The 21,094-nt window shown below is 57.8% G+C and overlaps 1 protein-coding gene across 2 annotated transcripts in view; it reads left to right on the top strand.

The window, feature by feature from the left end:
- The window catches only part of CACNA2D2 (calcium voltage-gated channel auxiliary subunit alpha2delta 2), a 112,769-nt gene that overhangs the window by 72,457 nt on the left and 19,218 nt on the right, over window positions 1–21,094 (top strand). For both annotated transcript variants that reach the window (XM_040247070.1, XM_040247069.1), the window contains exons 3-5: window positions 7,205–7,264; window positions 14,644–14,688; window positions 18,159–18,300. In XM_040247070.1, the coding sequence (XP_040103004.1) occupies window positions 7,205–7,264; window positions 14,644–14,688; window positions 18,159–18,300 (247 nt within the window). The remainder of the gene's footprint in view (window positions 1–7,204; window positions 7,265–14,643; window positions 14,689–18,158; window positions 18,301–21,094) is intronic.

Here is a 21,094-nt window from a genome sequence, read left to right as displayed (position 1 = left end):
ACCAGGGATCGAACCCATGTCCCATACATTGGCAGGGACCACTCTATCACCAAGGAAATCCGATTGTTTCATATTTAAGCTGAAAGCACGCTTAATATAGAAAGTATGGGTCAGATGTATCGTGAGACAGGTGTCAGATGTGCCTGGAGTGGATGGATTCAGGAAAGGTTGGAAGAAGGGGCCGTGGAGAGGGCAGGAGGGCAGGTTTGAGTGCCATGCTGCCTAGAAGGTGCCATTGGATGGGAAGGCAAAGCCACCCATACCTGCCATGTTTAAGTCATGGGTCCTGTCAGCCTGCTCTGTCCACACTGGTGCACTTCTCTTTACCCTCTCAGAATCCAGAAAAATGGGCATCAGGACAGGAGGTCATGGTGAGTGAGGTCATGCCCATAAAGCTCTGAGCAGTCAGAGTCGTCGGGACACCCACCACTCACGTCACAGGCACTGTCCGCCCGCACATGCACCTTCCCCAGGCCACAAGTTGTGCGAGAACAGAGCCAAGTAAGGATTCTCCAGGTCCCTGACTGTCTGTGGATGTACCTGCTTAAAGAAGGTGGTGGACAAACAGGCAGACACCCACTTAGGCTGAGGCAGCAGGAAGAAGGGACCCACAGCACCAGGATTTCTCATTCACCTATGCATCTTCCCCTATTGTCAGCCCTGGGGCTCCAGCGCCCTTCTTGCTAAGCTGCATCTTGCTTCATTATTATGCAGATATTTTAATTATGCAGATATGTTTTTAGACAGTTTTACATATGTATATTATTTACTCATTAGACCATAACAGCTCTGGAAATTGGAAATCTGTATTTAGTATCTATCAGTACACAATACAGAGCTAATATGGGGCCTGCAGGTGGGGAGGGAAGCAGGGTGGCAAGGGCAGCAGTCCTGCGCTGGACAGGGGCTTCGGGGCACCCTGGTACTTACCCTGTGACACCAGGGTGGGAGGAGGGTGGGCTCGGAGCCGCATCTGAGAGTCCAGTTACTGATACCCTCTCCTGGGGACAGGGCCAAGGAACCGCTCTGGGAAACAGGTCCGGAGACCTGTGGCCAACCAGCCAGGCCCCACCTGGCCAGACCTGATCCTTCCCTGGGAGGTTCGGCGTCCAACGCTGCTGGCAGAATTACTGATGCCCCCTCCACCACTTCCTCACCAGGGGCCCGGGGTAGTGGCACTCATGCTTGGTCCCGTCACAGGACAGGGAACAAAAGAGCCCACTTCTCAGGTGTCTTCCTAGGGGTGGGCTGGGGAGGGTGAGGAAGGGGTGCAGCCTTGCACCTGTTGTTGGATGAACTGTGCCATCAGTCCAGGGCAGCTCTAGGGGCAGTGTCTGTGTCTGTCTGTCATCATCACCTTCTTTGCTACCCTCTGGCGGTGTTCTCAGGGCACCTACTTGGTGCTGGGACTTTACTCTGAGCTGGCTGCCCCTAACCTCCATCTCAGAGCCCCCATCACAGCTTCTGCCAGGCTCAGCCCCCTTGGCACAACTCTCAATATCCTGTGCCCCACAGGTTCAGGGCCTTTTATCCTAAGCCTCTCATATCGTCTTAGAAGAGAGAGTAGCTGTCACTACTTAAGACCAAAAAAACTCCTACAGTCTGTCCCTCTGGGCTGCACAAAACAAATCCTGTTTGGTGGGCTGTTGCTCCCCAGACCCTTGCAGGCTAGGCCAGCACAGCAGGGTGGGGGTGGGGGACGGGTTTTCCAGGTGAGAGGGGTGGGAAGGAGGCCAAGAAGAAGTGGGGTCCCCAACATGGCGGGAGGGAGCGGCACCTCAAAAAGGATGGAGCAGCCTGAGGGCTCCAACCCCCACCAGGCCCGAGCCCCACCCCTCCCATACTCAGTGGAGTCTTACCTTCCAGATGTTGGCCTCTGAGGAGCACCCGCTGTGGCCCCCAGGTCCCTTATCTCAGGTCACAGTCTGTCTCAGCTCCACAGCAATTGAAAGACTTTGAACTTAGTGAAATTCAAAGGTGTCTGTGCAGGGGGCTGCTCCCCTAGGGGAGCTTTGTCCACAGCTCAGTTCTCCTCTTTCTTGCCTTTTCCTGTAAGAACAGTTTCGGGAGCTGAAGGAAATTGATTGTTAAGTGAAACCCTCTGATAATTGCCTCTGAAATGCCCGCTGTTACCGTGATTGACTTGGCCGTGAACAGCCCTGCTCAGCAGTCCTACCACGGTTCCCTCCAGTGCCCTGGCCACGATGGAGACATTGCAGGCCAGGCAAGCCACCATAAGCAACTTCATAGCAGTGTGGGCTATGTTATCCTCACAGGTAGCCCTCACCCTCTGGGATGTGATGAAGAGTCTCAGAGAGGTTAAACCACATGCCTAGGGTCATGTAGCTGACCGGGCAAGTCCAAACTCCAGACTTCACCCAGGTCCACAGACATTCCTTCTTTGATTTACCAGATGGTCATTGTGTACCTCCTTTGCAACCCACTCCAGTATTCTTGCCTGGAGAATTCCATGGACAGAGGAGCCTGGCAGACTACAGTCCATGGGGTCGCAAAGAATCAGACACAACTGAGTGACTAACACTTTCAGTGCTCATTGTGTACCTACTACATGCTAGGAGTCAGGTTTCTGTGAACTTGCGAGCTGTCAGATACAGCCACCACCAAGCTCAGAGCTCAGGAGGAAAAGCAGAGGGCTTTCTGGGTTCTGTGATGGGGAGAGATGGCAGCTTGGCAGGGATCAGGGAGTGGTTAGGAGAGTGGAGTCTGAGCTGGTGCCTCAAATGTGAGGAAAGGAAACAGGCTGGAGGAATCTGGGCAGGAGTGCAGAGGAAGGAGCAGGATGTGCAGGGGCCTGGTACCAGAAGCACCAGACACTGCAGGTTGCTCTGAGAGCAGAGCCCAGAGCCCAAGCAGGGAGCCAGTCCCAGGGAGCAGGCATTCAGGGTCAGGCAGGAGCCCTGAGACAGACAGAACGGTGTTCCCACCACTGCCTGTGCCCTGCCGGGAGTCTCTCTAGATTCTCCTTTACTTCTGGACCTCAGTGTCCTTCCCATCCTGCCTCCCCCAGGCCATCAGGGGGACCAGGGGGAGGTGGGAGGAAAGTGCAAGGAGGATGAACCTCAGGGCAAGGTGAAGACAGAGCTGTGAGCTGTCTCCCAGCAAGTCCTGAGCAAGCCTGAGTGCTGTGGGCTCTCTGGAGATCGGTGCCCAGCGGAGGGGAGGGGACCCGTGGACTGGCCAAGGGCAAAAGGAGGCTTGCAGAAGAGGTGAGGGGGTGACAGTCCGATAAGTCTGACTGAGGTAGTGGGGCGCGCATCCCAAACAGAAAGTGGGGATAACAGGGAGGCCCGGAGGTTGGCGAGGGACCACGTGCTTAGAGCCAGCAAGGGGGACACCAGCGTACTTGGCGTTATGGGCAGCTTCCAGGGGTTGGGGCAAGGGAGCTGCCAAGAACCTAGCTGCCCTCTGAGCTGCCCTCTAATGTATAGGCAGGAAATTGAGGGCTGGGGGAAGAAGTCAGGGTTTGAACCCAAGGCTCCAGGGTCCCAGCTCTGATCCCTGCCCGGGGCCCCTCATGCGAACTCCCGTCCTCTCCCCTCTCACCCTGAGACCCAAGGGACCCCGAGCCTCCACAGCCTTCCCCGTCCACCCCCATCCAACTGCCTCAGCCCTTCCTCCCGCACCACCAGGCCAGTGTATTTAGCAGTTTCCACACGTCTAGTGCCTGGGGATGGACTGATTGATCTGTAACACTGAAAAAATAATAATGGCTTGATCGTTACTGAGGATTAAAAGTAATCCTTTCGCTGTGGCTATTGCAACTCTGTTATTCACGAGTCAGCGGGCTGACCTGGGCCTTTGAGCCCATGGGATTCCATAAGTTCAAGGAGGCTGGGGGCTGGGGCCCCCCCTCCCTGGTCTCCCTCACCCTGGCTGCTAGCCTGGAGAGCCCGAGGGGCCATCAGCCCCCATGTTCCTGAGGCCCGTGACTCCCAGGGTCAGACCTAAGCCCTCGCAGGGTGAAGGAGCAGGCATCCTCCACCCAGCTGGGGCAGTAGGAGCCAAAGAAAAAGTTCCTCAAGGGCTTGGCCCAGTTTGGAGATTTCAGCTAGTGTCACTTTGGTCTTTGCAACCCCATCAACCCTGTGGCTTTTCCGTGGGAAGGGCTCTGATCTGGTTGTTCCCACGTGTGTTCCAGCCTCATCCTCCATGAAATGGCAGTGGCTCCAGGCCCACTCTGAGAAGGGTCTGGGGTCCCTGGGAAAGTGGTGGGCCACCAGGCAAGGAAAGCGGGTGTGCAGTGACTGCCCGAGGCTCGCCCCTTGAGGTGTGGCCCCAGGGGATGCTCCTGGGGCTCACATGTTCCCATCCAGGCCCGGTGGCGGGCATGCATGTCAGTGCTCAGTTAACAGGAGTGACAAGTGTTGTTAACCCCGTGTGTCACACAGTATGTCCTCTGCCGAAGGGCACTGCCAGCTGTGAATCGGGGACCATCAGGGGCTCGGCATTGGGTAGGGGTGCTTGTGGTTTAGGCTGAGGGGATGCCCCTGAGTGGAAAGGGAGGGGCAGAGGTTGAGTGCAAGGGAGCTCCTGGGGTCTCAAAAAAGCTTTGCTTTTTCTGTGCAGAGCCACAGGTAACTGCCAAAGGTTTAGGGGTTTGTGGAGAAGCAGGACTGTCATGCACCCCCAGATCCACATTTCAAAAGCTCCAGGTGTTGTGCGGAGAAAGATGGTGAAGGGCAAGAGAGGACACAGGAGCCTGGGCTGGGGATAATCAGTAAGGTGGTTAGAGCAACATTAAAAAAATTTTTTTAATTTATTTTTATTTATGGCTGTGCTCGGTCTTTGTTGCTACACACGGGCTTAGTTGCCTCGCAATATGTGTGATCTTAATTTCCTGACCAGGGATCAAATGCACATCCCCTGCTTTGAAGTTGGATTCTTAACTGGACCACCAAGAAAGTCCCAAGAGTTGCATTAAGGGTGAGATGTAGAGGGTAATAGACACAAGGTGGATGGGCTTATTCCAAGAGTGGGTGTTATATGCTCCAGTGGGTCCAAGGATTACCCTCAGAAAGGTACGTAGGCATTCAGGAGGGGCCAGGACTGGAGGCAGGATCCAGGAGCCATCTGGGAGAAGAGAGGCCTGTGGTTCCTGAAGCTGGATTAAGGTGGGGTGGGGCCCAGCCAAGCAAGTACGGCAGTAACAGGTGGGCAGAGGACAGAAGCTACAAAAAAGACAGGTGGGGTGGCAGGAGTCTGTTGCAATGTGAACTGAAGGGGTTTGACTCTGAAAGCGACTTCCCACTGTCCCCTATGTCCCCGAGCCTCACAGCCTTCCCAGTATTCAGTGCTCTTGGCCAGAGGAGGAGGGGGAGCCAGGCCCAGCGGGAGTAGGGAATGGCTCTGGGCAGCCTTTCTAACAGCCAGAGGTGACATCCTGCCCAGAGTGGAGGCTGCAGCTCTGTACGGATCCCACCAGGCCCCACCATGCTGGAGCGGAGGAAAAGCTGGTCTCTCATTTCCCCCGGTGTGCAGCTGCCAAGCTTTATTTTAGAATCTCCCCTCTGGGGCCCACAAGCCATCAGGCCTGGACTGAGGGATGGGAGTGTTTGTCTTAAATACCAAGGGGCCAGGGTCCTCTGAGTAGGAGCCAGAGGCCAGAGGGCAGGACCCTACTGCATCACTCGTGGGGTCAAGTGGGAGAGGACACTGGGGATCAGAGCCTCTCCCCAACCACGCGCCGCTCTGTTCCTCCCCGGGTGTGGTGGACCCTGTGGAGCGTGCCCTCGGACCTTGGTCATGGGCTGCACAAGGCAAACTCAACGGTGAAGGCCCAGCCTGACCCAGGGTCGCTCTGTGACCTCAGGCAGACTGCTCACCATCTCTGTGCCTGGGCGTCCTCAACCGAGGACACACCAAGCGTGCTGTGGATGGTGACAGGTACACCTGATGTGTTGCTGCCCTGGGGGTGGTGGTGGTCAAGCCTGGATGCAGCAGGTGACCAGTCAGGATGAGTCGTCATTACCATTAATAAAACTTCACTCAGTTCCATGGGAGGCCCAAAAGAGCCAGGCTCAGTTCTGTCTTCAGAAGCCTCAGTTCAGTCGCTCAGTCGTGTCGGACTCTTTGCGACCCCATGAACCGCAGCACACCAGGCCTCCCTGTCCATCACCAACTCCCGGAGTTTACTCAAACTCATGTCCATTGAGTCGGTGATGCCATCCAACCATCTCATCCTCTGTCATCCCCTTCTTCGCCTGCCTTCAATCTTTCCCAGCATCAGGACTTCCTAAAGGGGCAGGATCCATGGAATCCACAAAATAAGAATCTCTGGGCAGTGAGGATTCAGGCCCAGAGGGTAGCCAAAGGGTTTCTGTGCCTCCTCCAGGAAGCCCTCCCTGATATCCTAATTTCCCATAGCTCTGAGCTTCCTCGAAGCACCTCAGCTACTCCTGCCCTCCTTGTTCTGCCTGGTGATGTGTCTGTTTTCCCTTCTGGACCGTGGAAGGCAGGGCTGGCTCTGCCACGTCTCCGCACATCAGCACGGTCTGGCGCCAGGCATACTGGGTAACGAAGTGCAGGATACACAGACAGCTGTGCTCAGAGGCACAGGGGCCTCAGTGGAGGAGGCCACAGGAACCAGCGCTGAACAAGGCGCCAGGCTTGTGTGGACAGAAGGCTTTGAGATCACTGCCGGGAGGGGGCTTGGGAAGCCAGGACAAGGACAATGGTGGTGGGTCTGGGTGGGCAGGGGTGGGCCGTGGGCACCTCCTACTGGGCCCTGAGCAAGCTGGGAGCAAAGCTGCATCAGCAAGGCACTGTCTCTTGCAGCATTTCATCCTGGACTGGGGAGGGCCATCCTCTTGGCGCTGGGGTGACGCTGGTTTGTAGCAAGTAGAGAGTGTCAGTGAGTTTGGCTGCAGCGCCTAGGTCCTCAAACATCTTGGGGATCCCCCTACCATCCTGTGGGCTGGAAATGTGACTGAGCTGAAGTCCGAGGAGTCCCATGGGGATGCCACTTGGGTCACTCTGTGCAGGCTTCACCTTTCCTGTGGGTGGGGGAAGGGCCCACAAGGCAAGCTGGAGAATGTTTGGGGCTAAGGAGTCCCTGAGGGGTCTGGAAGGATGTCCAGGAAACCCCTGAGCCACCCTGGCCCCAGGGAGTGCTGGGGACGGAGAAGCCTCTGGGCTGGACACGTACCTTCCTCAGGCTCTGACCGCCCTGTGCTCTGTCCCTCAGAGATTGGCTGATGCTGCAGAGAATTTCCAGAAAGCTCACCGCTGGCAGGACAACATCAAGGTAAGAACTGCGGTGGCCTCCCCAGGCCCTGGGACCTGTCCGCCCCCAGCAAGGGTGGATGTGAATGCAGGGGAGAAGGGAAGGGGAGGCTGCGCTCACCCACTGGCAGGGCACCAGGGGGTCCATGGTATGGAGCCAGGAACCTTTGCCCAGCGTACAGCAAGCATTTGAGGTTAGCGAATACACTGATGTGGGAGGGCTGCTGGGGGAAAGGGACCCTATCCCCTTCCCAGCCTTCCCTTCCAGAAGGCCCCCAGGCTGGGATCGGGGACCAGGCTGTCTTAGCCAGGAAGTCCTCTCCTTTCACCAGCAGAGCCCAGAGTAATTAGAGGCAGGAGATGCTGGGAGCAGGGCTCTGCTTGGGGACAGAGGTCCAGAATGTGGGGGAGGGGAGGAATGCTTCACTGACCCCCAGCCTCATATATCCAGGCAGCGTGTTTGATTTGGGGTGGGCTGGAGACATCTTTTGTGTCAAAGGATCACAGTAAACCCGAAGAGAGACCAAGGCAGGGTTCCTCCCAGATTCAGGAAACCACCCCCGCCCCCATGCCAAGCATGACCGAGCTTTGGGCGACCAGAGCAGTTGGGAGGGCTCGCTGTGTCCTCCACAGCCACGCGGGACTGTGGCCACGCTTCCCAGTGGTCTCTGTGCTCAATGTAGGGAGAGGCGCCGAGAGCTGGCCCCTGGGACCCAGGGGCCAATAGCGGGTGGGAGAGGCCCTGACTCACTGCAGCTCTGAACCCGGTGCCTCTAGGAGGTGGGAGGGACTGTTACTCCTGCTTAGCGGACGAGAACCCTGAGGCGCAGAGTGGTTGACCTACCTGAGGTTGCCTGTTGGAGGCAGAGTCGCAGCCAGCCTGTCAGATGCCAGGGGGGCTCGTGTCTGTGATGTAGACCCTGTAAACCTGCTCCTTCCCCCAGTCCCCACCCCCGCCGGTCAGCCTGAGCCCCCACCATAGCACTCTACCTTTGCTCCCCGGGGGGTGCTGGGTGCCACCCTCAGGGAGCCCACATGGGGTTGGAGGTAACTAGCAGATGATTCTCTACAGTGAACACGTAAATCAGCCAGTGATTCCCTGGACCCTCCTCCCTCCCTGGGACCTGGGGGCTGGCCTTTTTCTTGCTTCCCATTCCAGCACTACAAACCCAACCCTGGGCCACCGTGCCTCCTCAGCCTCTTGATCAGAAATACGCACAACAGCAGTCACTTTGCACTCCTTGGCCACTTGTACCTGCCCCCGCCTGCAAATAACAGCACCCTGGCGACTCCCAACAAGGCCCAGCTTGAGCCTGCACCCAAGACCCCAGGATCTGGCTGTCCCTGCCTCTCTCATCAACCTGCCTCTTTCCTCCCCTCCTCCTGTGCTCCAGCCACACCCAACACCTAACTCCAGCCCCCTTCCTGATCTCCCCACTCACTCCATTCCTCCTGGAAGCCCAGCTTGTCCTGTGTCTTCCCAGTGAGGCTGCTCTGGCTACCCAGCACATCAGCCCCTCCCCCTGCTGGGCCTCCAGAACCCTTGGCTCTTGCTCTGTCCACCCCTTTGTTTATGATGTATCTGCTCCCTCCCCTCCCGGCCCAGGACAGGCACGAAGAGCAGGCACAGAGCAGGGTGAAGGAACTGGGGAATCAGGGACTGGAAGCCCTCAGCCTGGCTTTCTCTCCCTCCTAGTCCAGGCCCAGAACCGGAAGAGGAGAGGGCTGCCTCAGCCCCAAACCTGTCTTCTCTTCCTGACTCTGCAGAAAACTTAAGGGTCATCTTACTGGACCTCTGACCCCTGACTTCTGATTTTCAGTCAATCCGAGACAAGAACAGCTTATCCCAGGCCGAAGGGGGCACCCCAGGGGCCTACTGGGAAGCAGAGCCCGGGTCTCAGGGGTGTCCAGGTTCTGAGACAGGTGCTTTTGAGGACCCGTTCCCCGCACACTGGGCACAGTCACCCAGCAAGAGCTCGCCCTTCTCTGAGTTTTAGTTTCCCCATTTGGCAAAGGTCCGGCTGGAACTAGGGGCTGTCTGTCAGCTCAGATGTGATGTGTGAAAGGGTCCACACGTCAGGTCATGGAGGTGCAAGTTGGTGATGGTGTGGGTGCACCTCTGCCCATCCTGGCCTGTGGGCTCTGGGGGTTCCTGTCCTGAGGTGGAAGAGGGCTCTGTTGGTCCCTGTTGTGACCTGAAATGCCCCCACTAGGGCTGTGACCACAGGGCCAGTTGGGCCCAGCCTTGTTGGCCTGATGTTTGTCGCCCACCCCCGCCAGTCCATCAGTCTCCCTGTGTGTCCCACAGGCAGGGGAGGGTGGTGCCGTAGGCGCCCCCTCCTTTCCAGCTGCACCGTCAGGGCCATTCTCCTCCCTAGAAGCAGCAAGCTGCCCAGCTTCCGGGCAGAAAGGCATCAGCCCTAATGCTGGGCCCATTAGCTGGTAGGCCAGCCAGCCCTGCCTGGCCTGCCAGGCAGAACTGCCAGGGTGGGAACTGTCCATGTCACAAGGACGTGGGGACTTGAAACTGCTTAAAGGATGGATTTTTGTCCCTTATAGGCACACTACCCACCCTTGAAACTGTGCCCTTCCCAAAACCTTCAGGAGTGAGCTAAGGAAGGACCCATATTCCTCCCCAGCACTCAGGAGTGCTCACAGCCCATGCTGCAACCCCGGTGGCAAACTCAGGCCCTTTACACAAGCCAGGCCTCCTAGGAAGGTCCTTACCTCCTTCAGAAGGGTAGCACCTCCCACTCCAGTTAACTCCCCAGAGCTCATCTTTCTGGCCACAGCTCTAGGATCAGCCCCCACTGCCCACAGCACCCGCCTCTGGTGCCCCCATCACGGATGGCTCCCAGTGCAGCTCCCCCAGGCCAGTGGCCCCGTGGGCTCATCTGTCTGCCCCTGCCCACGGCTCCTGTTGGCCAGAGGCAACTGAGCCTGACTCAGTGCTGCCCATCACCTGTCCATGTGCCCAACCAGATGCCCTGTGTGCAGAGTGACCAGAGCCTCGGGCTTCTTACCTCTGAGCGGGGTAGGATGGCACTCAGCAGTTCTGGGCACAGAGGAAACCCTTGACCCGTGGAGCCACACTGGACTCCACTGCATGGTCCGTAGGGTGTGGCCCTGCCTGTGTCAGTGGTACACAGCAGGTCTGCCTGCAGACCTCTGAGAAACAGTGGTGTCCCCCCTCCCACTCACACGCAGACACACACAATCACACCACTGACACCAGCCCACGGACTTGCAGGATCCTGCAGTCTGCAAAGTCAAAGAGAACATGTGGAAGGGAAGTGCCCCTCATGTTCCTCTCCCTGGTCCCAGGTCATGACCCCCCCACTCCTAGCTGCAGCAGGGGTAGAGAACCTGTAGCCACAGCCCTGGCCGCAGCCCTTGGACACCGGGGCCCTTGTTAGCAGGCGGCCCCTCCCATGGCCCCTGCAGACAGGCAGCAGGTGCTTTGGTGCACATAACACTTAGGGTAGATGGAGATGGCCCGCCTGGCGGACACTGTGCCTGGTGCCAGGGCCTCACTGTGCCAGCATTATCCGCCATCTAAACGGTCACCAGGGAGGAGCCGGGCCAGGGCATGGGTCATTGGCGGGCAGGAGAGGCCATTGGTCCCAGGGCCTCAGTGCCAGCCCCAGGGCCTGCAGGAGACAAAGCCCTGCCCTTGGAAGTGTGATGGAGGAAGCGGTCCTGCCCTGGGGAGTCTGATGGGAGAGATACAGCCCTTCTCTGGGGAGTCTGATGGGAGAGGCGGCACTACCTGGGTACTCGAAAGGAAGGCTGTGAAGGCTGGGCTGGGCCAAGGAGCCGGCTGGACAGGACAGGTGGGTCCCCGGCCTGAGGTCTGCCCCAGCCATCGGGCCTGCTGCCTGCCTCTCTGCCAAGCCGGCGACAGACGGCTCTCTCGGAAAACAGTCCACTTGGCTGAGCTGAGCTGGCCGTTAGCCAGGGCAGGAAGGCCAAGCGTCCTCGCTGGTGCAGCCGGGGAGCTGGCCTGGGTTCTGCATGGGGGCCGGACGAGCAAGCGGCAGTCGGGTCCGACCAAGCCACGGCAGCCACCTTCCATGGCACCAAACGTAGGTGTCAACTGCTATTCTCCGTGCACACTCCACCCTCGCTTCCTCGCCCTCTGCCCGCCTGCCAGCACCCCTCATGCTCTCTCTCGGAGAGTGTGTGTGTTGTGTGTACACGAGAGCTGTGTGGCCCCCACCCCGGCCCCTCACGTGTCGTGTGTGCACAGAAATCCACCTGCGGGGAGACGTGTGTGAATTCAGAGGGGTGATCCCCCACTCCCTGCCCGGTTTCAGCAGAATGGCCCCTAAAATAGCAAGCAATGAAGGGAGCGTCAGAGGTGTCAACCCTGGATATCAAGGACACGTGTCTCACCCCAGCCAGGGGGTCTCTTCCATATTCAAGCCCTTCCTGGGGCTGTGGAGTTGTCAGCACAAGGGAGCCCACTCATGGGTCGAGTCGGCCCGAACCCCTGGAGAGGCCTCACTCCCTGTCCTCTTATCATCATAATTCTTCCTTTACAAGTGGAAAACCAAAACCCCCAGGTGGAGCCTCATGGAGGCTGAAGGGTTTAACAGGCAACCTTGCCTTATCAGTGAGATGGAGGTGACCCCAAGGAGTCCTTATGGGGCCACAGAGACTTGTAAGGCTTCAGCCTCAGTCCCCACTCACTGTTCAGGATCCCAGAGCTCACATGTTCGGGCCCAGCCAGGAGGCCAGGACCCTTTGCCAGGGCACCTGCACGTAATCACTAGGTGGTACCGCCTCCTTGTTGTGTATCAGAGGCGGGGGCACCTGCAAGCCAAAGCAGACACAGAGGCTTTCCAGGGACCGACCCTAATGACCCTGTCCCACCACATCCCCACTTCCACATCACATCAGACATAGTGACCGCAGCTGGTTTACAATGTATTTTCACACATGTGACCTTGCCTGCCACCATCCAAAGCTAATGCCACTCTCTACCAAGGAAGGGGCATGGGCTGGCCCTCTCAAGGTGGGAGAGGTAGGGAGGAGTCCTGCCCACGTGCATCCAAGCCCTTGGGGGACAAAGTGCTGTATTAGTCGCTCGGTCGTGTCCGACTCTTTGAGACCCCATGGACTGTAGCCTGCCTGGCTCCTCTCTGTCCGTGGAATTCTCCAGGTAGGAATACTGGAGTGGGTTGCCATTTCCTTCTCCAGAGGGACAAAGACTGCATACAGATTCCTGAGCCTCACAGGCCGTCTGGAGGGGGGCTAGAATCCTTCTGTGTGACACATTCCCCCCTTGTCACTGATGCCACCAGCGTCTCATCCTGCACTGAGACCAGGACAGAGAGACAAAGGGAGCCGTTGGAGCAGCTGCAGGGATGGCCCAAGTGAACGCCAAAATCCCAGGGACCGTCCCAGGGCAGGCCGGACCCAGGCCCGACCTGTGAGGGGATCCCAGAGCAGGGTCCCTGCGAGGGTCCCTCTGGAGGCCTCCAGCCACCAACCCCCACCCATGCCCTTTCCTGTCCTTGCAGAAGGTTTGCCTAAAAAGTTGGTGAGCGAAGCCACACGTTCTAATCTGCAGTCCTCCCACTGTGCCTGCCTGTTTTCATTACGGAGGGAAAGAGCATCCGAGCCCTGTTTATAACCCCCTTTTAGATAACAAATCACATTTTCTTTTCGCCAGCGAGTGTGTTGAATTGATATTTTTCCCCTCGGTTTAATGGGTTTGTGTGTTCAGGAATGATCTTCATCAACCGAAACTCCTTATTGTGTTTGATGTAATGTCAGCTTTCATTATGCACTTCGGTCAGAGCCGGGCCCAGGGAAAGGCCGAGCACCCTGGAGCCTGGGCCCCAGCCCTTGCCCCTATCCTGGGCCTACCTGAGCTCCAGTCTCCCTGGACTGGTGGGTGGGCAGGTGCGGGAGGGGTTGGAGATGAGTCGAGAAGGCAGGATGGAGCTAGGGTGCAACTCCTTTTTTCCTCCCTGCCTTAGTGTCCTCTTCTGTGTAACGGGGTCATGGGGCTGTTGGGAGAATCCTATACTGCAGTGTGTGTGAGGCCCTGTTAGACACAGCAGATGCCTCACAGGACTGAAACTTCAGTCTTTCAGTCGTCAGGAGGTTGTGGTCTTACCCAGGTGTGGTGCCAGGTGTGTAGTCAATGTTCCAGAATGTTCAAACTATGCCCATAGGTCCACCCAGTGCCCGGCACCCCCAGACCTCTGATAGGAAACAACCCATACAAGCCTGAGTACCAGCCATCTCAAGCCTCACACCCAGCACCTGGACAGTCACCAAGGCTGAGCTCCTCCCTGAAGCCCGAGGAACCTGAGTCCAGAGAAGGAATAGCATAGCCCTGAGGTCACGCAGCACATGGGACCCAGCCAGGCCCGGGCAAGGGGTAGCCCATCATGGAGTAAATGCTGGCTCAGTGTTTTACAGCCAGACCTCTGGGAGCAGACTTGGTCATCATTCCCACTTGCAGACCACAAAGAAACAGGCTCCCTGGCGAGCAAGGGCCCACTAGGGCCATGCTGCAGGTTCCTGCTGAGGAACTCCAGGGGAGGGCGGCTCAGACCGTGGCCCTAGCTTGAGCCCTGCCCTAGGGCCATCGAGGCAGGGGTGGGGTGGCCCATCCTGAGCGGTGGCGCCTGATGGCACCAGATTCACCTTCTGGCAGCCTCTGGCAGCCGTGCTCAGTTCTGATTAAAGATCATTAAACATGAAATTAGCCCGTTTGTGTTACGGGTCCCCGGGGTGGCCGGTGATTATGACGTGCAGATGGCCGAGAACCCCGGCAGCGGGCAGAAGGGCCAGGCCAGGACGGGCGGCGCTAGCAAAGGCAGGCAAGGCCGGGAGGCAGGCGCTGGGGCCGGGCTTTGTTTTCTCCTGCTCCTGTTGTGTAAACCCCCTTGCATTTCACAACAAATCACAGATAATTAATAAGTACACGCCCGTAATGAGCAGGCTTTTTAATAGAAGAAATTGGAAGAAGCAGTGTCTGCCCCAGTCTCGCTCTATTTTTCCGTCTTCCCCACTTCCCCTTGGTTACTGCCTCAGCCAGAGTCTCCGTGGACAGGCCGGCTGTCAGCCTGCCTCCCGGCAGGGCTGCAAGGCAGAGACCCTGGTCCTGGACTCAGGGAGCCCTGAGGGATCCCACCCCAGCCCCGGGGTACCACATCCTCCTGGTGCCTGTGAGGGCCCCTGAGGATGGTCTGGCTGGGGTAGGGGTCAGGCCTCCCCAGCCTGACTCATCCAGCCCTCCCTGGGCCGGATGAATGGGGGAGAGGGTGGTGTCTGCCTCACCCCCAAGGGATTTAAGGGGGCCATTCCAGCCAGGCCTCAGAGCGGGGGCTCCTGGCTGCACCTCAGGAGACCATGACTGTTGAGGCCTCTCTCTCCCACCAGGAGGAAGACATCGTGTACTATGACGCCAAAGCCGATGCTGAGCTGGTGAGTGCCCCCACCCTTGCTGGGGGCAGATGGGGGAGCTTCCAGAGCCACGCCCCCTTCTTCTGAGACCTGTAGCCTGGGCTGGAAGAAGAGTGTTAGGACTCAGCATTCTGAGTCTGGCCTTGCAGGGCTGTGGTCCCACAGCCCCCCACCCTACACCTCCCACCACTCCCTAGAGATCCTGACCCCTCCAGGCTGTGTCTTTGCAGCACCAAGGGGCACAGCTTCACTGCACAGTGTGGGGTGGGCCCAGCCCGTCCCTGGGCAGGATGGTGAGGCCCACGGACCTTCTCCCCTCAGTGAGATTATGTGCCTCGTCGGGAGGGCAGAGGGCTGCTGCATGCTGGGAGAACAGGGGAGAGAGGGAGCACGTGGGGAGGGCTTCCTGGAGGTGTGGCAGGCAGGGCCGGGGTGCTGGTGTGTTTCAGGTCAGTGCAGGTCCCTTTACTGTGCTGAGGGGACCGTGGCTTCAGTGTGCAGACTACTGCACAGCCAGGCCCCACCATCAGCACTGGCCCCGGGCTAAGTCATCTCTCCCCGCCCCACTCCACCTTAGAGGCAGTCTGCAGCCTGTTCTTCAGATGAAGGAGAGGGCTCTGGCTCCTCAGGGGCCACCACCTCTGAAGTGGTGGCCCTGGGACTGGCCAGAGAGCCTGGAGCTACATGGCTCTTCCACCTCCACCTCCCTGACTGTTCACGTCTGCTTGGGCAACCCTGCGACAGAGAGAGGTCCCTGTCACCAGAGGACTGACATGAAAGATGGGCGGCCATCTGAGGTGTGAGGGGACCTACAGAGGAGCCCAGAGTGTCCGAGGGTGCAGGCACATGGAACAGACTGTTTGGTGAACCTGTCTAGGCCCAAATTCATCTGCCTGCCTTGAGGCAAAAGCAGTTGAACCCCACTCTCTCCTGAGTTACAACACCGTCTCTGGGGTCTCCTGTGCTGGCTGAGGCAGGAGACCCCACGTCTAGACTCCCACTCCCTGGCCTGTCAGCCCCGGGGGGTTGCCTGGGAGCCCCCAGGATGTATCTGACAGCACCAAGAGGTGGGCTGGCAGGGATTCCTGCAGAGGGTCTGTGGGTGCCAGGCCAGCTTCGGTGAGCCTTCAGGAGGGCAAGCGGGCAGGGGGCCCGAGAAGGCAGAGTGGGTGGGCTAAAGCAGGTGTGTTTCCCCCTTGGCTGAGCCTCCGTGGCTCCCAGAGAAGTAGCTAAAATTATAGCTGGAATCTGAAATTCAAATGAAGAACAAACCTTTAATTAGACCCTGAATCTAATTCCTTACCCCCCTCAGCAGCGGGCTGTAATTTTAGCAATCAGTGCATTAAATATAAACCAGGAGACTGCGGTTGCCCACCATACAAAAGCCCCTGGGTGTGCGGGCAGCACTGAGCGGCTCCTGGGCCTCTGGTGCCCGACCTCCTCCCTGGATTCCCTGTTCCCTGCAGCCCCCAACCCCTACGTCTGTATCACTGGCCCCCTGCCCCCAGCCCCTCGGACATCTTCTGAGGGGAGGGAAGGCAAGGGATTGCCCAGGGAGGGGGATTCACCCCAGGGCGGGACTGGGCCAGGGTCAGTTAGGCAAAAATCCCAGCCCTCCCAGCCCCGGTATAAATATCAGCACACACACATTCCCAACTCTCCTGCCTGTTGTGTTGTTTTGTTTTTTTAATCTTTGCCAGAGGTACAGTTAGAGATCTTTCTAGACCATTTACTTTTAAATTACCAGCCAGAAGGTGGGGGTAGGGGGGAAAGAAGGAAGGAAAAAGTTCGCCAGCTGATAGCTTATCAGAACAGAATCCAAATGTCACATTAGTTGGGAAAGTTGGGAGATTAAATTTTCCAGCGCCCTTCATCTGGCGCTGACATTTCAGGGGCTTTCTTCTCCTGCGCTCCCCCTCCTCCCAGCAGAACGTGAGTTGCTCATGCCTCGGCTCCCTAGCTCTGGCCTCTGTGCTCAGCAGTTGCCTCTGCCCCCGGCTTCTGAGGGTCTCCCCTAGGGTGGGCTGAGGTGGGCAGCAGGATGGCACCCTGGGTAAGGGGCAGTGGGAAGGCAGCAGATGGCTTGGGTTTTGCCATACAGAATCCATTCTTGAAGAGATGAAAAGGGTGTTTGTGCAGAAGGCCCTTCTGGCCAGCCAGCCCCACTGCGTGCCCCCATCCAGGCAGTAATTCATTCCCCAGACCTGAGGGTGGACCCACAGCACTCCCCAGGTGGGGAGGGCACAGGTGGCCCGGTGGGGAACATGAGGGGCGTGCCCAGGATCCAGCGAGCAAGCAAACAAGCGGTGAGGTTGGCCATCACGTGAGATACACCTGGGAGAGCAAGTGAGCTCAGCCTGGTGCTAGGGGTGGTCACGGGTGGGGTGGGGGGCGTTGCTGAGGGGCAGTGCGGGAACCTGTGTCTGGTTCAGCTGCTTGCGCTCCCTCCCGCCAGGTCACAGAGCTCCCCAGCTCTGCTCCCCAGCTCTGCCCCCCACCTTGCCTGGGTCTCACTCATCTCCCTTCGCCTCCCCATCTGGCTTTCCCCGTCTTCCTCTTCACTCTCTACTTCCATCTTCCCTTCCCCCTTGCACACCTGCACCCTTGCCTGCCCACCACCGCCGCCCCCCCTCGGCTGCGGCATCAACACTGTAGTCACAGACCCACTCCCGCCAGCCTGTGGTGGGCGGGGGCACACAGCGCATGCCCAGCCTGCCCGGCAGAGAGATGCCGTAATTGGCACCTGTCAGACGGCGGCAGCTCATTTTAGAAAGTCAACGGGGCCCTTGCTAGTCCTGCTGCTAGCAGGCGCAGCACACCCCTCCTTCTGGAGGTTACAGGGCCTCCATGCTACCCTTGCCCGAGCCCAGCTCTCTCCCCGGACTCCCTCCACTCTAGCTCAGCCCCTGGAGCCACCGCACTGCAGGGGCTGGTGCCCCTTCCCCTCTCCCTGGTGCCAAAGGAATTTCATGCAGGGGGTGGGTGGGGCCAAGTTGCAGGGTGTACTCTCAAAGCTCCTGGGAGGGGGTCCTGAGGCCGCCTCCGTGATTACACAGAGCATGTCCTTGGAAGCGGGGGTGGGGGTGTCTGTAGCCCACTCCTCCTCTCTGCCTCCAATATTTGCCTCCCTCCATTGGTTTTCAGGGGTGAGGGGAAGCGCTTGCTGATCATTGATATTCAGGGATGAGGGGAAGGGCTTGGTTTGCTTTTGGTTTTGGAATTCAGGATTAGCAAATATGGCGATCGTGGGTGGGATGTGTGGGGCAGGTGGGAGTCACGGGCCTTCCGGGCAAGGGGTCCATACCCCAGGTCCCACTTTCTGGGTGTCTCTCCATCTCTCTTTGTCTCTGAGTGCAGTAGTCTCTGATTCCAAGATGCCCCATCTCCCAGATTCTGGCCCCTCTGTCTACAGTTCTGTCCAACCCCACTCCACCATTTCCCAGCCCTGACACTACCATGGTTGTCCGGGTTGCGGGGGGTCCTCTCTGCAGGACGACCCTGAGAGTGAGGATGTGGAAAGGGGGTCCAAGGCCAGCACCCTCCGGCTGGACTTCGTTGAGGACTCAAACTTCAAGAACAAGGTCAACTATTCATACACGGCCGTGCAGATCCCCACGGACATCTACAAAGGCTGTGAGTGCGCTGCGTGATCGGGAGCCGCCCTCCGACCCGTCGTGGGGGCACAGCCCACTGCCCGGGCACTGCCAGGCCCCGGGTGCTAAGTCAGTGCCATCCACCTTCAGCCCCCTACACCCAAGGTCACACGTGCTCACCTCTCGGAGCCGCCCACACACAGGCACCAGGCCACTCTCAGGCACAGCCTCACACTGCCTCTCAGCAGGGTATGCAACGCTGAGCCTCTCCCCCTTGTGCATGCGTAGTCTCCTGCCTATACCCACCTGCCCACACAAATGCGTGCACATAACTGTTTCCCCCACATGCTGGGCCAAGTCCCCACTGTCCCCAGAGGAGCTCCTCCCCCTGCCCTTGCCCATTCCCTGGCCCCAGGCAGGAAGGGTTGAGGAGCTACCGCAGCAGATGGACACAGGGGTTGGGAGGACAAGGAGCAACTTCTCATTCACAGACATGGACCCTGTAACACCCCCATCGTCCTCCTTGGTGGGTGGGGCGGGGATTAGATAAAGGGTGGTTGAGATTCCCAGCTCCAGGGACAGTGTATCTTGGCATAATGTGGAGACCAGTTTACTACAGCAAAAAGGATTCAAGTCAGACACGAGGATGACCTTGCTGAAGAACTTGGGAGGTGCAGGGAGAGGAGGCCAAGAGTCAGACACTGACTGAGGAGCTCTGGCTGCAGGGTTGGAGGCTCTGGGGTCTCTTGGTCCTGACATAATTCTGGGGGCAACCACAGGGTAGCCTCAGAATTCAGGGGGCCCACGGGTGGGGGTTCTTGAAGCAAAGGTTCCCGAGCTTCGGAGTGATCTTCAGAAACCCTGGGAATCCTCCAGGGTTCTCAGGGAGGCCCCCTCCACCTTTAGGGTCAGCCAGGCCATCTGGGCAGCCTCAGGCAGGAGTGAGGGTGGATGTCCCACCACCCCCGCCAAGGAGCGCCCACAGGCCACCTGCCTGAGCCAGTCGAGGGGCACTATCGCAGGCAGGCACGCTAATTAAAACAGGAGCCACACCGCCCTCCCCAGTCACCCCTCGCTACCCACACAAATTACATTTTATATGTTTTTTATTTACTGTGTCACTTTTAATTAAATCTGTAATCGCCTGCCTGAGGGGGCATGGTCCCCGTTTCCCAGCTCAGCGTGATCTAAGAGTGTGGGCACGTGAGTGTGAGTGTGTATGCACAGGGCTGAGTAGCATGCCCTCTCCAGGTGGGGGGCTGACGGTAGTGTGTGCACGAGTGTGTCTCACAGTGAATGCCTGAGCAGGCAGGTGGTCATGGATACCTGCTGGGACAGCCCAGCCAGGTCCCCTCTCCGTCCTTGACCTGAGTTAGGGACACCCCTCTGCCAGCAGCTAGCAGGGCTCCCAGAGTGATCTGTCGCCCCTAAGCCTCTCATTGTGCAGATGGGGGAAACTGAGGTCCAGTGAGGGGTGGGACCTGCCAGGCAGACTCTCGCAGGGCAGACAGTACAGTGTGAAACATTGGAGAGCTGACTTCATTTTTTCCTTAGAGAGAAAAATAGAAATTGTACAACTCACTAAGTTTCTAAATTAGGAACGAGACCATAACATACTGTTCAATAGGCACAACCAATGCTAGAAATGTATTTTGTTTTCACATTACGGTCAGTTAAGAGAAGCCTCGGGGCCAGAGAGAAGGGAGAGAGCGCTGAAGGGGGCAGACAGCAGACAGCGGAGGCCCCACATACTCTGGGCAGAGGAAGAATGCCCTGAAATATGCTGGCGCCCCCTAGGCTGTGGGAGTTGGACCATCAAGAAGGCTGAGCACCAAAGAACTGAGGCTTTCGAACTGTGGAACTGTCGTGCTGGAGAAGATTCTTGAGAGTTGGTTGGACAGCAAGGAGATCGAACCAGTCGTTCCTAAAGGAGATCAGCCCTGAATACTCATTGGAAGGACTGATGCTGAAACCGAACCTCCAATCCTTTGGCCACCTGATGGGAAGAGCCGACTGACTGGGAAAGACCTCAATGCTGGGAAAGATTGAAGGCAGGAGGAGAAGGGGGCAACAGAAGATGAGATGGTTGGATGGCATCATTGACTCAATGGACATGAGTATGAGCAAGCTCCAGGAGATGGTGAAGGACAGGGAACTCTGGTGTGCTGCAGTCGGTGGGGTTGCAAAGAGTCAGACATGACTGAGGGACTGAGCAACAACCTAGGCTGTGGGCTGACCCTGGAGCATTTGCTTTTTTTTTTTTTTTTTCCGGTCCATGTGGCGTGCAGAGATGTTAGTTCCCTGACCAAGGATCAAGCCTGTGTCCCCTGCAGTGGGAACTCAGAAGTGTTAACCCCTGGACAACCAGAGAAGTCTGCATTTGTATCTTTAAATCCCAGCTTTGGGAATTCCCTGGCAGTCCGGTGCTTAGGGCTCCATCATTCCACTGCAGGGGGCACGGGGTCCATTCCCAGTTGGGGAACTAAGGTCCCACATGCCACGCAGCATGCCCAAAAACTTAAGATCAAACAAAATATAAATCACAGCTCTTCATCTGTTTTAAGTGTTTCTTGAGAGAAGCAAGTATGCTAAGTCGCTTTGCCACCCTATGGACTGTAGCCCGCCAGGCTCCTCTGCCTATGGGATTCTCCAGGCAAGAATACTGGAGTGTGTTGCCATGCCCTCCTCCAGGGAATCTTCCTGACCCAGGGATCGAACCTGTGTCTCCTGCGGCTTCTGCATTACAGGCTGATTCTTTACCACTGAGCCACCGGGGAAGCCTCTTGAGAGAAGAGCAGAGCCTTTGGAAGACATTCTCTGGTTCTCGTCTGGGG

This window comes from Oryx dammah, unplaced genomic scaffold, assembly GCF_014754425.2.
Source record: "Oryx dammah isolate SB20612 unplaced genomic scaffold, SCBI_Odam_1.1 HiC_scaffold_9, whole genome shotgun sequence".
NCBI lineage: Eukaryota > Metazoa > Chordata > Mammalia > Artiodactyla > Bovidae > Oryx > Oryx dammah.
Note: the sequence above shows the minus strand (reverse complement) of the source record. Positions and strands in the feature narration are given on the sequence as shown.